This window comes from Balaenoptera physalus (assembly GCF_965194825.1).
Source record: "Balaenoptera physalus genome assembly, chromosome: 4".
NCBI lineage: Eukaryota > Metazoa > Chordata > Mammalia > Artiodactyla > Balaenopteridae > Balaenoptera > Balaenoptera physalus.
Genome location: NC_138891.1, coordinates 71,294,036 through 71,309,670, shown reverse-complemented (window position 1 = coordinate 71,309,670; position 15,635 = coordinate 71,294,036). Strand labels below are relative to the sequence as shown.

Here is a 15,635-nt window from a genome sequence, read left to right as displayed (position 1 = left end):
ACCTGCTGAGAGGCGGAGAGAGACAGGGAGGGAGAGAGATTGGCTTCAAAAGAAGGGCTCCTTTTTTGAGATTATGGCCTCATGCCTCTTGGGACTAAAATACCATAGATTTCTCTAGCTTTGATTTCTAGAGAAACTGGTTTTTTGTTTTATTTACCTTGTGCCTCACTTATTTTTTTTTTAAAACATCTTTATTGGAGTATAATTGCTTTACAATGGTGTGTTAGTTTCTGCTGTATAACAAAGTGAATCAGCTATGCATATACATATATCCCCATAACTCCCCCCTCTTGTGTCTCCCTCCCACCCTCCCTATCCCACCCCTCTAGGCGGTCACAAAGCACCAAGCTGATCTCCCTGTGCTATGCGGCTGCTTCCCACTAGCTATTTTACATTTGGTAGTGTATATATGCCCATACCACTCTCTCACTTCGTCCCAGCTTACCCTTCCCCCTCCACATGTCCTCAAGTCCATTCTCTACTTCTGCATCTTTATTCCTGTCCTGCCCCTAAGTTCTTCAGAACCATTTTGTTTTTCTGGTTTTTTTTAGATTCCATATATATGCGTTAACATATGGTATTTGTTTTTCTCTTTCTGACGTACTTCACTCTGTATGACAGACTCTAGGTCCATCCACTTCACTGCAAATAACTCAATTTCGTTTCTCTTTTTTTTTAAAATATAAATTTATTTATTTATTTATTTTTGGCTGTGTTGGGTCTTCATTGCTGTGTGCGGGCTTTCTCTAGTTGCAGTGAGTGGGGGCTACTCTTCATTGTGGTGCACAGGCTTCTCATTCTCGTGGCTTCACTTGTTGTGGAGTGCAGGCTCTAGACGCACAGGCTTCAGTAGCTGTGGCATGTGGGCTCAGTAGTTGTGGCTTGCGGGCTCTAGATCTCAGGCTCAGTAGTTGTGGTGCACAGGCTTAGTTGCTCTGCGGCATGTAGGAACTTCCCTTACCAAGGCACGAACCTGTGTCTCTTTCATTGGCAGGCAGATTCTTAACCACTGCGCCACCAGGGAATCCCCCAATTTCATTTCTTTTTATGGCTGAGTAATATTCCATTGTATATACGTGCCACATCTTCTTTATCCGTTCATCTGTCGATGGACACTTAGGTTGCTTCCATGTTCTGGCTATTGTAAATAGTGCTGCAATGAACATTTTGGTACATGACTCTTTTTGAATTATGGTTTTCTCAGGGTATATGCCCAGTAATGGGATTACTGGGTCATATGGTAGTTCTATTTTGAGTTTTTTGATGAACCTCCATACTGTTCTCCATAGTGGCTGTATCAATTTACATTCCCACCAACAGTGCAAGAGGGTTCCCTTTTCTCCACACCCTCTCCAGCATTTATTGTTTGTAGATTTTTGGATGATGGCCATTCTGACCAGTGTGAGGTGATACCTCATTGTAGTTTTGATTTGCATTTCTCTAATGATTAATGATGTTGAGCATCCTTTTGTGTGTTTCTTGGCAATCTCTATATCTTCTTTGGAGAAAAATCTATTTAGGTCTTCTGCCCATTTTTGGATTGGGTTTTTTTTTTGATATTGAGCTGCATGAGCTGCTTGTATATTTCAGAGAGTAATCCTTTGTCAGTTGCATCATTTGCAAATATTTTCTCCCATTCTGATGGTTGTCTTTTCGTCTTGTTTATGGTTTCCTTTGCTGTGCAAAAGCTTTTAAGTTTCATTAGGTCCCTTTATTTATTTTTGTTTTTATTACCATTTCTCTAGGAGGTGGGTCAAAAAGAATCTTGCTGTGATTTATGTCATGGAGTGTTCTGCCTCTAAGTGTTTTCCTCTAGAGTGTTTTCCTCTAAGACTTTTATAGTGTCTGGCCTTACATTTAGGCCTTTAATCCATTTTCAGTCTATTTTTGTGTATAGTGTTAGGAAGTGTTCTAATTTCATTCTTTTACATGTAGCTGTCCAGTTTTCCCAGCACCACTTATTGAAGAGGCTGTCATTTCTCCATTGTATATTCTTGCCTCCTTTATCAAAGATAAGGTGACCATATGTGCATGGGTTTATCTCTGGGCTTTCTATCCTGTTCCATTGATCTATATATCTGTGTTTGTGCCAGTACCATACTGTCTTGATTATTGTAGCTTTGTAGTACAGTGTGAAATCAGGGAGCCTGATTCCTCCAGCTCCTTTTTTCTTTCTCAAGATTGCTTTGGCTATTCGGGGTCTGTTGTGATTCCATACAAATTGTGAAAATTTTTGCACTAGTTCTGTGAAAAATGCCATTGGTAGTTTTATAGGGATTGCATTGAATCTGTAGATTGCTTTGGGTAGTAGAGTCATTTTACAATGTTGATTCTTCCAATCCAAGAACATGGTATATCTCTCCATCTGTTTTTATAGTCTTTAATTTCTTTCATCAGTGTCTTATAGTTTTCTGCATACAGGTCTTTTGTCTCCTTAGGTAGGTTTATTCCTAGGTATTTTATTCTTTCTGTTGCAATGGTAAATGGGAGTGTTTCCTTAATTTCTCTTTCTGATTTTTCATCATTAGTGCATAGGAATGCAAGAGATTTCTGTGCATTAATTTTGTATCCTGCTACTCTACCAAATTCATTGATTAGCTCTAGTAGTTTTCTGGTAGCATCTTTAGGATTCTCTATGTACAGGTATAGTATCTTGTCATCTGCAAAGTGACAGTTTTACTTCTTCTTTTCCAATTTAGATTCCTTTATTTCTTTTTCTTCTCTGATTGCTGTGGCTAAAACTTCCAAAACTATGTTGAATAACAGTGGTGAGAGTAGGCAACCTTGTCTTGCTCCTGATCTTAGTGGAAATGGTTTCAGTTTTTCACCATTGAGAACAATGTTGGCTGTGGGTTTGTCATATACGACCTTTATTATTTTGAGGTAAGTTCCCTCTGTGCCTCCTTTATGGAGGGGTTTTATCATAAATGGGTGTTGAATTTTGTCAAAAGTTTTTCTGTGTCTATTGAGATGATCATATGGTTTTTCTCCTTCAATTTGTTAATATGGTATATCACATTGATTGATTTGCGTATATTGAAGAATCCTTGCATTCCTGGGATAAACCCCACTTGATCGTGGTGTATGATCCTTTTAATGTGCTGTTGGATTGTGTTTGCTAGTATTTTGTTGAGGATTCTTGCATCTATGTTCATCAGTGATATTAGCCTGTAGTTTTCTTTTTTTGTGGCATCTTTGGTTTTGGTATCTGGGTGATGGTGGCCTCATAGAATGAGTTTGGGAGTGTTCCTCCTTCTGCTATATTTTGGAAGAGTTTGAGAAGGATAGGTGTTAGCTCTTCTCTAAATGTTTCATAGAATTCGCCTGTGATGCCATCTGGTCCTGGGCTTTTGTTTGTTGGAAGATTTTTAATCACAGTGTCAATTTCAGTGCTTGTGATTGGTCTGTTTATATTTTCTATTTCTTCCTGGTTCAGTTTCGGAAGGTTGTGCTTTTCTAAGAATTTGTACACTTCTTCCAAGTTGTGCATTTTATTGGCATATAGTTGCTTGTAGTAATCTCTCATGAGCCTTTGTATTGCTGCATGTCAGTTGTTACTTCCCCTTTTTAATTTCTAATTCTGTTGATTTGAGTGTTGTCCCTTTTTTTCTTGATGAGTCTGGCTAATGGTTTATCAATTTTGTTTATCTTCTCAAAGAACCAGCATTTAGTTTTATTGATCTTTGCTATTGTTTCCTTCATTTCTTTTTCATTTATTGCTGATCTGATCTTTATGATTTCTTTCCTTCCGCTAACCTTGGGGTTTTTCTGTTCTTCTTTCTCTAATTGCTTTAGGTGTAAGGTTAGGTTGTTTAGTTGAGATGTTTCTTGTTTCTTTAGGTCGGATTGTATTGCTATAAACTTCCCTCTTAGAATTGCTTTTGCTGCATCCCATAGGTTTGGGGTCATCGTGTTTTCATTGTCATTTGTTTCTAGGTATTTTTTGATTTCCTCTATGATTTCTTCAATGATCTCTTGGTTATTAAGTAGTGTATTGTTTAGCCTCCATGTGTTTGTATTTTTTACAGATTTTTTCCTGTAATTGATATCTAGTCTCATAGCGTTGTGGTCAGAAAAGATACTTGATATGATTTCAATTTCCTTAAATTTTCCAAGGCTTGATTTGTGACCCAAGATAGGATCTATCCTTGAGAATGTTCCATGAGCACTTGAGAAGAAAGTGTATTCTGTTGTTTTTGGATGGAGTGTCCTATAAATATCAATTAAGTCTATCTTGTCTAATGTGTCATTTAAAGCTTGTGTTTCCTTATTTATTTTCATTTTGGATGATCTGTCCATTGGTGAACGTGGGGTGTTTAGGTCACCTACTATTATTGTGTTACTGTCAATTTCCCCTTTTATGGCTGTTAGCATTTGCCTTATGTATTGAGGTGTTCCTATGTTGGGTGCATAAATATTTACAAATATTATATCTTCTTCTTGGATTGCTCCCTTGATCATTATGTAGTGTCCTTCTTTGTCTCTTGTAATAGTCTTTATTTTAAAGTCTATTTTGTCTGATATGAGAACTGCTACTCCAGCTTTCTTTTGATTTCCATTTGCATGGAATATCTTTTTCCATCCCCTCACTTTCAGTCTATATGTGTCCCTAGGTCTGAAGTGGGTCTCTTGTAGACAGCATATATACGGGTCTTGTTTTTGTATCCATTCAGCCTGTCTGTCTTTTGGTTGGAGCATTTAATCCATTTACATTTAAGGTAGTTATCGATATGTATTTTCCTATTACCACTTTCTTAATTATTTTGGGTTTGTTATTTTAAGTCTTTTCCTTCTCTTGTGTTTCTTGCCTAGAGAAGTTCCTTTAGCATTTGTTGTAGACCTGGTTTGGTGGTGCTGAATTCTCTTAGCTTTTGATTATCTGTAAAGATTTTAATTTCTCCATCAAATCTGAATGATATCATTGCTGTGTAGAGTAATCTTGGTTCTAGGTTTTTCCCTTTCATCACTTTAAATATGTCCTGCCACTCCCTTCTGGCTTGCAGAGCTTCTGCTAAAAGATCAGCTGTTAACTTTATGGGGATTTTCTTGTATGTTAATTTTTCCTTTTCTCATGCTTCTTTTAATATTTTTTCTTTGTATTTAATTTTTGATAGTTTGATTAATATGTGTCATGGCGTGTTTCTCCTTGGATTTATCCTGTATGGGACTCTCTGCCCTTCCTGGACTTGATTGACTATTTCCTTACCCGTATTTGGGAAGTTTTTAACTATAATCTCTTCAAATATTTTCTCAGTCGCTTTCTTTTTCTCTTCTTCTTCTGGGACCCCTATAATTCGAATGTTGGTGTGTTTAATGTTGTCCAAGAGGTCTCTGAGATTGTCCTCAATTCTTTTCATTCTTTTTTCTTTATTCTGCTCTGTGGTAGTTATTTCCACTATTTTATCTTCCAGGTCACTTATCCGTTCTTCTGCCTCAGTTATTCTGCTATTCATTCCTTCTAGAGAATTTTTAATTTCATTTATTGTGTTGTTCATCATTGTTTTTTTGCTCTTTAGTTCTTCTAAGTCCTTGTTAAAAGTTTCTTGTAGTTTCTCCATTCTATTTCTACGATTTGGGGTCAACTTTACTATCATTACTCTGAATTATTTTTCAGGTAGACTGCCTATTTCCTCTTCATTTGTTTTGTCTGGTGAGTTTTTACCTTGCTCCTTCATCTGCTGTGTGTTTCTCTGTCTTCTTATTTTGCTTAACTTACTGTGTTTGGGGTCTCCTTTTTGCAGGCTGCAGGTTCATAGTTCCCACTCTTTTTGGTGTCTGCCCCCAGTGGCTAAGGTTGGTTCAGTGGGTTGTGTAGGCTTTCTGGTGGAGGGGACTAGTGTCTGTGTTCTGGTGGATGAGGATGGATCTTGTCATTCTGGTGGGCAGGACCATGTCTGGTGGTGTGTTTCAGGGTGTATGTGAACTTACTATGATTTTAGGCAGCCTCTGTGGTAACGGGTAGGGTTGTGTTCCTGTCTTGCTAGTTGTTTGGCATAGGGTGTCCAGCACTGTAGCTTGCTGGTCATTGAGTGGAGCTGGGTCTTTGCCTTGAGATGGAGATCTCTGGGAGAGCTTTCACCATTTGATATTACATGGGGCCAGGAGGTCTCTGGTGGACCAATGTCCTGAACTCGGCTCTCCAACCTCAGAGGCTCAGGCCTGATACTCGGCCAGAGCACCAAGACCCTGTCAGCCACATGGCCATGTACATGGGAAGTTTCTTGCCTTTTGGGAAGTCTGAGGTCTTCTGCCAGAGTTCATTAGGTGTTCTGTAGTAGTTGTTCCACATGTAGATGTATTTCTCATTTGTGAGGAGGAAGGTATTCTCCACATCTTACTCCTCTGCCATCTTGAAGGTGCCCTGCCTCACTTATTTTTAATGGTGTTTTCTACCAGAGCTAGAACTCCCTGGTAGTTGTTAACAGGTGTGGTGATGAAAATCACCACAGCAGATGGAAGGCAGCTTTGTGGTTATTTAATTCATTCTCTACAAAGATTAAAGTTAATCTCGTTCTTAATAAGCATCCTCTCTTCCTTTCAGTTCTGTCAGAGCAAAAGTCTCTATATCCTTGTGCCCCCTCCTGTTTTCTTTCTGGATAGTTCACGCACACATTCAGTACCCCAGGAATGGTGTGTGAATGAGTGGGGACCACTCTGAGAGGAAGATACCTGACTTTGTTCTTGTTTTGCTTCCTGTAAGAAAGACTATAATGTGTGATTTCTGTTCAATCATCCATATACTTCCAGGGACCAGGTAGAATCAGACCTGATATTTCTGGGATTGCTGATCTTGGAGAATCGACTGAAGGAAGAGACAAAACCTGCTCTTGAAGAGCTCATCTCAGCCCGGATAAGGACCGTAATGATCACAGGTATAGAACAAAGTGTGTGTGAAAACAGGAAGAATTTGATGTGGAAATAGACAGAGATTCACTCATTTAGCAAATCTTGTTGAATTGCTACTATGGGCCAGACACTGTTCTAGACACTGGACATGGACAACAAAATAGGCAAAGTTATTACTCTGAGCTTCCTTTCATGTGGGTTAAGATAGAAAATCAATCATTCAATTGAATAAACAGCTACCAATAAGTGTTATGAGGTACATAAAACAGGTGATGTGGTAAAGTGTGTCTGACCAGCTACTTTAGATGAGGTGTCCTTTCTGAGAGGGAACGTTTGAAATAACACCTGAATAAGAAGACATCAGCCATGCAAAGATGTTGATTTTTATTATCAAATGTTCGGAGAAGAAGAATGATTAGTCATTGTGGTCTGTAAAATACACTGAAGGCCCATCAATGAGAGCTACAATTCTGGAGATTAAAAAATTCTGTCCCTTCTCCCACTCCCAAAGTCCAAATCACAAACAAGGGAGCAGTGAGAAAGGATCGTGCAAGAGAAATGTGTGAAATTTCTTAATGAATGCTTCCGAGTGGAGAGCCAATGATTTCCTAATGCATTCATGTTTTTTGAGGGTGTATTGCCTTCCCTTTCTCTGCTCTCGAAGTCAGATGCATTTAACTCTATGAATTCTGGCATCAAGATACAGTCTTGCCCCATCAAAACACTCTCTCCCTATCTCACTGTCCTTGAACCCAATTTGATGCTGGAAACTCGAGAATACATTCCCCTCCCCTTCGGTGCTTCTCCATCCCCCTCCACTACCACACACCCCAATCCAAGAGACTTTTGGATCACTTTTTCCCTCTCCCTTCTTAGCCCCTCAGTCCAGCTTCTAGGTGCTGCTGAGTTAGTTTACTACTTATTAGAATTCCCCTTACATTATGTATATCTGTTTCAAAATTTTATTTAGCACTGATTTTACACAGTCTCAGAATCTATCATTTACCAGTTAGATTTATGTAGAAGTAAGAGCTCATCTCTCACAACACTCCCTCTTCACTTCTTCTTTCATATTGAAATTTCTGTTCTGCTTCTTTCCTTGCTTGGTTGTAATTTTTCGGAAGAATTGTCCTTGGATGGGTTGGAAGGGTGATATGCTCTCTGATCTTTTATATACCCTGAAATATCTTTCTTTGCTCTGATAGGTGAATGGTGTCTTGCCTGGGTATAGGATGTTTGGGTTAGAGTACATTTTTAAAAAAAATTTTATTGGAGTATAGTTGATTTATAATGTTATGTTAGTTTCAGGTGTACAGCAAAGTGAATCAGTTATACATATGTCAATACATATAATGTATCCACTCTTCTTTAGGTTCTTTTCCCATATAGGTCATTACAGAGACCTATATTATACTACTAATGTAGAGGACTCTACATTCCAGAGTAGAGTTCCCTGTGCTATACAGTAGGTCCTTATTAGTTATCTGTTTTATATATAGAGTCCTTTTTTATTAATGGTCTGTAGGTTTTATTCTTTTGTCTTCCGGTTTTTGGTATTGCATATCACAGGGCCAGTGGAGTCCACTGTAGGTAACTTGTTCTGTTTACATGTAATCTTTCTTCTTTAACTTTAGAGTGTAGAAATGTTACCAAGGTGTGCCTATATGTTTGTCTTTTTTCATTAATTTAGTCTGGAACATTGTGAGCATTTTTAATCTGTCTTCTTCTTCTCAGGAAAATTTCTTCTATTGTTAATTAGGGCTTTTGTTCTCTCTCTTTCCTTTTTCCCTTCTGGAATTTCCATTATTCACATGACAGGCTTCCTGGATCTATCCTCTTGGTCTCTTACCTTTTTTTCTTGTAGCTCATATTTTAAATTTTTTCATATAATTTTTAAAGGCTATATTCCATTTACAGTTACTACAAAATATTGGCTATATTCCCCATGTTGTACATACATCTTTTTAGTCTATCTTATGTAATTCTCATATTTTTATAATTTTGCTCTGAGCTTTAAGAGTTCTTTTTTTGCACTGAATTTTTTCAAACTGCAAACTCCGGTATCAAAAGTGAGGATGATCTCCTTCAAATCATCTTTTTAACTGTGAAGTTCTTAAATTGTGTTTTGGGGTAGGAGTGACTTTAGAAAACCATTTTTTCCCTGTGCTCCATTTGAGTTTCCTAAGTGCTTTCATTATTTTTAATGAAGCTTTCTTCTGTCTCCAGCAACTAGCCTACTTTACCAGTCATGTTCTGGTTGTTCTGCATTATATTTCCTTATCTAGCTACTGGAATTTCTTAAGTAGGTTTTTATCTTTTTTTGTCAGATAGTTGAGGATCAGGCCTGGGCTGCATGTCCTAAACAACAGACCTCTCGCAGGTGACAGATGGCAGAAAGGTCTGTGTTGCAAAGCAGATGGCCGTTGTTGCCCTGCTGAGGCATGTGGAAGAGCCTCTCACTCTCAGGGCTCCCTGTACTCTTCTGATCTCAGGCTAGAGCATCTCCTTCCCCCCAGTTAGCTCTTTTGAGGATTCTCAAAGTATTTTGGTAGAAACCTGGGAGAAACCATGTTAGGGATAGCCAGCCAGTTGTTACATTATTTATTTTAAGTGGTTGCTCTACGAATCACAATATCTGTACCTACCCTTTCAAGAAGGCTTATCATCATAAACATTCCCTACTTTCTCTCCTCTGTTACTGTTGTATATATATGTGTATGACATACAATGAAACCCCACCAGACAATGTTAGAGTTTTTAATTTCAACAGTCAAGAGTTGGAGAACATAAGTGAAGAAAAATTGACTTTATATTTATCCAGCTCTTTATTATTTCTGTTCCTAAATGTTCATGTCTTATGTTGCAAGTTTCCCTCTGGTATCATTTCCTTTCAGCCTAAAGAACTTCTTTAAGCATTTATTTTTGAGTGTATCTGCTGGCACAAATTATCTTAGGTTCCCTTATCTAAGAATATCTTTATTTCTCTTTCATTCCTGAGGATATTTTCATTAGCTATAGGAGTCTGAGTTGACAATTTTTTTCTTTCAGCACTTTAAAGATGTTGCACTGTTATCTTGCCTTCATGGTTTTTGATGAGAAATCTGTGATAATTTGAATTATTGTTTCCTTATATGTAATTTATTGTTTTCCCTAGCTGCTCCTAAGAGATTTGTTTTATCTTCGGTTTTTTAGCAGCTTGATTATGTGTCTAGGTGTGGTTTTCACTGAATTTATCTTGTTTGGGATTCACTGAGCTTCTTGAATCTGTAAATTTAAATCTTTTACCATATTTGGGAAGTTTTCTGCTATTATTTCTTCAAAAAAATTTTTTCCTGTTCCAATCTTTCTCCTCTCCTTCTTGGGCTCTAATGACATGAATGTGAGTTCTTTTGATATTCTTCAATCTTTGTTCTTTGCTTTTTCAGTTGAGAACTTCTATCTTGTCATTTATTTCAAGAGTATTAACCTTCACCACATGGAGGAGGATTACAATAGCTGCTTTAAAAGCATTGCCTGATAATTCCAACATCTGGGTCATCTCGGGACAGGCAACTATTGAATTGTTTTTTCTTGAGAATTGGCCAGATTTTCCAGGTTTTTCACATGTTGAGAATCCTGAACATTTTGAATATTATGTTGGGATACTTTGGATCCTGTTAAAATCCTCTAGAGAATGTTGAGGTTTTTGTTTTAGCACGTAAAACTCTGGAATATGGGAGGTGATTAATATCATAGTTCAATTCTTGAAGCTTTTGCTATCCTTCTTTGGGTTTGCTCTGCACGTGCACAGCTCTGGGTTGAGCTTGGGGCTTACATAGTTCATATACTGAATTAGTCTCCTTGTCTAGCTCTCTTCTTTCTAGGATTTCCCTCACAACTCTTCAGCCCTCCAGTGCCCCTTTCCTGGTTCCTGTGGCCAGAAAAAGTAGGTTTTTCTTGGAGTTTTAGCTATCTGCACAGCTCTGGGACTGGGGCTCACACTCAGGTCAAATTATGTGAGAGGAAAGAGAAAAAAAGCTGAGAATCTCTCCACCTTGTAGATTATTTCTCCAAATTTGACTCCCTTTCACATTCTGCCATTTGTGTTTACTTTTCAAAGTCCTCAGGTAGGTTTTTTAAATGATATTTTTTCCAGAGTTTTCCATTGTAATCAGTGGGAGAAATAGATTCTAGTGGACTTACTCCATATTAGCTGGAAGTGGAACCATCAGATGTCATATTAAACCAGTAGAGTTTTGCTAAACATTTACTAAGCTGTTGCCAAATAACAGAAACATATTTGAACTTTTCCTTTTTAATTTTACTTCCCACTCCCTGGCAAAAATATACTAGTAGGTCATAAAGTAACCAGATGAAAAGCAGCAATAATAAGAAAAGGGATCACAGAATCATGGAAGGTCAGGGCTGAGAGAGAACTTAGAGACTATCTCTTCTTGCACCAAAAATAAGGTCTGAACTCCTTACCCTAGTTTTCTAGGTTCTACGTGAATTGGTTCTGTCTCTTCGATCTCATCTTGGGATACTTTTCCTTTCTTCTAGGTGACAATCTTCAGACTGCAATAACAGTGGCCAGAAAGTCTGGAATGGTTTCTGAAAGCCAGAAAGTCATTCTCATTGAAGCAAATGAAACTACTGAGTCCTCATCAGCATCTATATCTTGGCAATTAGTCGAAGAGAAGAAACATATTGCATATAGGAATCAGGTATACCTAAAAGCAGACCTTCTGCCATATTATCTAACTCGTCACACAGTGTTGGCTACTGAGCAGCTTTGACTGGCAGAGGTGTAGAGGTGACCTAGGGTCAACATACTTCTCCAAATGTCTAACATGTATACAGTTCAAAGAACTCAGTTATATCATTTTCCCATACCATTCCTACTGAGCTTTAAGGTATGGTGCTTTCCTGGGTGCTGGAAATAATACATTCTTTTAAACTTAAAAAAAGTCTTTAGAAAGAATATAGTAAGCGGGGCTGCAAGTCTAATTTTCCATTTTTTCCCTTGCTTGCCAGCCATCCCACTGGGTTCAAAGGGGATTTAGTCCCTAAGAGAGACACTGCTGTGTGCATTGGAAAACCAGACTATATCTTCAGGGTGGGAAGAAGTTTTATTCATTTATCTCCAATCTTGTCAGTATCCTATCTCTATTGTGTCCTTGTGAAACAATGTTAATTCTGTAAAAAAAAAAAAAAAAAAAAAAAAGGAAAGTTCTCACCTCAGGGAGAGATTTGTTAAGCTGCAATGCTTTTGTATTTTATACTTGAAATGTGTGAAATGTGCTTTTCTCTGGGACTCACTGAGATCAAATCTCAGGATGAGAACAGGACGTGAGTAAGTGCTACCCCCCTGTTCACTAGAGGCTGTTGATGTGCAAAGATTGATCCAGCAAAGAGAAAGTGTTTCTCTGAGGAATCAGGGCTGGAGTGTGACTTTTAAAGAGAGATCCCAGACTGTCATTGTTGCCTTCACTCAGATATGCTTGTGGTCCTAACCACTCTATCAAGTCTAAAATTACTGTGTCTTGCTTTGCAGGACAATTACATTAACATCAGGGAAGAAGTCTCTGATAACAGCAGAGAAGGAAGTTACCATTTTGCCCTAAGTGGAAAATCCTTCCAGGTTATAAGTCAACATTTCGGTAGCCTACTGCCAAAGGTAAGTTCTAAGAGGGTACCAGTCTCCTGGTAAAGATGCTAACAATGTCACAGAGCATGATCGTAAGTAATTTCAAACCTCTAACTAGGTTAGATATACCTATTGAATGTATCATAAGGGAAGCAGATAGTTTTGCAGAGGTCACTGCTGTTTCATTTCCTGCTAGATTTAAAATAAGTAAATTTGACTAACTAATTATCCATCATCTATAGGATTAAAGTATTAGTGACTTCTCAAGTGATAAGATTGCTTTGGGGGAGCTGTCACTATATTGCCATGGTTAGGGGGTCTCACAGTATAGTGTAAATCCAGCAATTATACAGGAAGGCAGGCCAAGAATAGAGGAATTCCATTAGGTGTTTGATAGAGGACGTCTATACAAAAGAGGGTCAAACTTAAAACTTTTCTGATGAAGAACAAACCCACAATGAGGGCAGGTAAGTTATATACATAAAAAAAACATATGAGCAAACTAGAGAAAGATTGTGTCCAGTGTAAAGCAAAGATAATTTATTTGTATTCAATTGCTCATTATCTTAAGTACTGTTTAAGAAAAAAAGAATGAAGACTTTAAAGCTGAGTGAACCATAAGCTGAGTTTACAGCCAAGAAGAGCAGAGAGCACACAGCTGTAACACAGAAGAATTTAGACTCTGTTGGATGGGGTTCAGGTGGATGGAGCTGGTACAGGTTTTTATACAACAATCCATTAATGTGATAATCCATTAATGTTTCAGAGCCCAAATTAGGCTGGAGATATCAGCTGAGTTTCACAATTGGTCAAGCCCAGATGGTATGGTTAAGTCAAAGACCACAGATAGTCACCCTCTCAGCACTAGGCTATTTTTCTGCTAGATCTGAACGATTTTCTGAGAAGCAATTGCCTCCTTTCCTTCTCCTGGGATCCTGACCTCTTGTTATCTTGCAATTTCTCATACTTTACTGGTTTAAAGTTCCATCAAGCTCAGGGTTTTTCAGGACCACATTCTTCATGGCCCCTGAGCTAAATTCCTGTAGGTAATCATTTTCATCAATTATGTCTATTAAGTAGTCATTTTTACTGATTTTGGTCTTCCTGATCACTTATCTGATGACCAAAGTCTCAATATCTGTCTTAAAATCCAAAGAAGGGCTTCTTGGAAACAAATATTTTTCTCACTCATGGATATCATTACCCAGTCAGTGTTCCGAATGTTATCAATTACTTCATGTATGACCAGCTGACATAATAAAAAAATTTTTCCCTTTTGCATTCTTTACAGATATTGATCAATGGGACCATCTTTGCAAGAATGTCTCCAGGGCAGAAATCCAGTCTGGTGGAAGAATTTCAGAAACTAGAGTAGGTCTTTACCAATTCAGATGGTGTGAAGTGCATGGAGGCATGGCAGGGGGAGAGTAAGGAAGTCACTCAGTTTGGTTAGGGCAGTGGTTCTTAACGTGGCTACACATGACAGTCACCTTGGGAGCTTTGAAAAATTAGCAATGCCAGGACACCACCATTCAGAGATTCTGATTCAATTGCTCATGTGGGCACTTGGACATTAGTATTTTTTAAAAGTTCCTTTCATAAGTCAATTTTGCATCCAGAATTGAGAACCCCACTGAACTAGAACATAAGGGACACAAGAAATAACTCTGGAAAGTTCATCTGAACTTGGCTCCTAAAGGTACAATGAAAATTTAGACTTCATTTTTACAAGTTATTTTCACAGTTATGATATAGGGAGGTCCCTATGACAAGAGATTCACATAACCCTAAAAATATTAAAACATTCTTATGCCAAAGCATCCTCTCCATCCTAAATCAGAAAAATATTCTTAACACAAAGGGTCTGCATTGTCAGAATCCCATCATTTGGGATCCTTTATTTCCTGTTAATGGAACCCCATGGAGTCTCGGAGGCTTTCTCTACCTCTGGTGCTGGACCACACGCGCACAACTCCAACTCCTACTCGCCCCTGGTCCACCCTCCTACTCACTTGATGCAGTCATTAGGCAAAAGTTCTATATGCAAAAAGCCCTATCTTCTCAATATGGCTAAACACCTCCACAGTAAACTCGTTGCCTAGGTAGCAGTGTGGAAGAGAAGCACAGCAAATTCTGCAAACACTGTCAGCGTGCTTCTACCTTAAAAAGCAGTCTGTCTTCGTCAACAATTCAAGAGAGCAGTATTCATCCGGCCTCAAAAAGCAATCCTGAAATGGGGATATATTTTCTTTCTTCAACTTCTGGTCCTGGCACCACAGTTTTGAGTTGAGTGACAGCTGACACGGTGGATTTCCTCTCCAGTTACTATTAATGTCATCAACAACAAACTCTTATTTATCATTTTAGAATACATCACCTCACTGAATACTCATAATGCTCGTAGGGGAGAAAAATGATAGTCAAAATGGGAAAGGGATCAGGTCAGAGATCCAGATCTTCTGGCTTCAAATCCTGTGCCCTCCCCACCATGCCATGCTGTCATATAATCGTGAACATCCTGTTTTACAGCTGACAGAGCTGCCTCCTAGAGAAGAAGTGACAGAGAAGTGCAGGGTCTCCTTGAATCGCTTGGAGTCAGGAAGGCTGTATGGGATTTCTTAATCCATTGTAGGAACTGCTGAGTCATACTTTATTTTAGTCAAACCAGACTGTTAGGGAAACTCCCTTAATGTAAATAATAAGTTTGAGCCTTAAGTAATGAAGCTCATTTTATCTTTTTCATTAGAGCAATTAGCAGGTAAGATTGCTTTGATCTCCTCTACAATTGACATGGTTCCCTTTTAGTTACTTTGTAGGTATGTGTGGTGATGGAGCCAATGACTGTGGGGTAAGTAGCTGTCAGTGTGTCAATTGTACTTGCTTCAAGCCCTGTAAGAGATAGTATCCCCTGGGATATATACCACCTCCATTCCTCTTGCAGGAGAAACTGATGTGGACGGTTTAGAAAGGTTTTAACCAAAGCCACACAATGACTCAGTGGTCAGTACAGACTAAATGGAGTGGAATTTGGTTCTGGATTCCCCACTTCTTTGGCTAGGTGTCCCAGGGCCATCTCTTTCTTATGTGGCAGGCAGAGCAAAATTTGATCATCTCCCGGCCAGTGCTTGGGCCCACAAGCCACTTCGTGGGCAGCTTAACTAGC

General features: G+C 38.5%; 1 protein-coding gene across 10 annotated transcripts in view; it reads left to right on the top strand.

Annotated features, from left to right (window-relative positions):
* Nucleotides 1–15,635, top strand: part of ATP13A4 (ATPase 13A4) — a 139,034-nt gene that overhangs the window by 102,182 nt on the left and 21,217 nt on the right. For 9 of the 10 annotated variants that reach the window (XM_082461432.1, XM_082461434.1, XM_082461430.1 and 6 more), the window contains exons 18-22: nt 6,748–6,872; nt 11,386–11,549; nt 12,380–12,502; nt 13,764–13,843; nt 15,278–15,320. In XM_082461432.1, coding sequence (XP_082317558.1) covers nt 6,748–6,872; nt 11,386–11,549; nt 12,380–12,502; nt 13,764–13,843; nt 15,278–15,320 — 535 coding nt within the window. The remainder of the gene's footprint in view (nt 1–6,747; nt 6,873–11,385; nt 11,550–12,379; nt 12,503–13,763; nt 13,844–15,277; nt 15,321–15,635) is intronic. The other variant, XM_082461431.1, reaches the window with a different exon arrangement.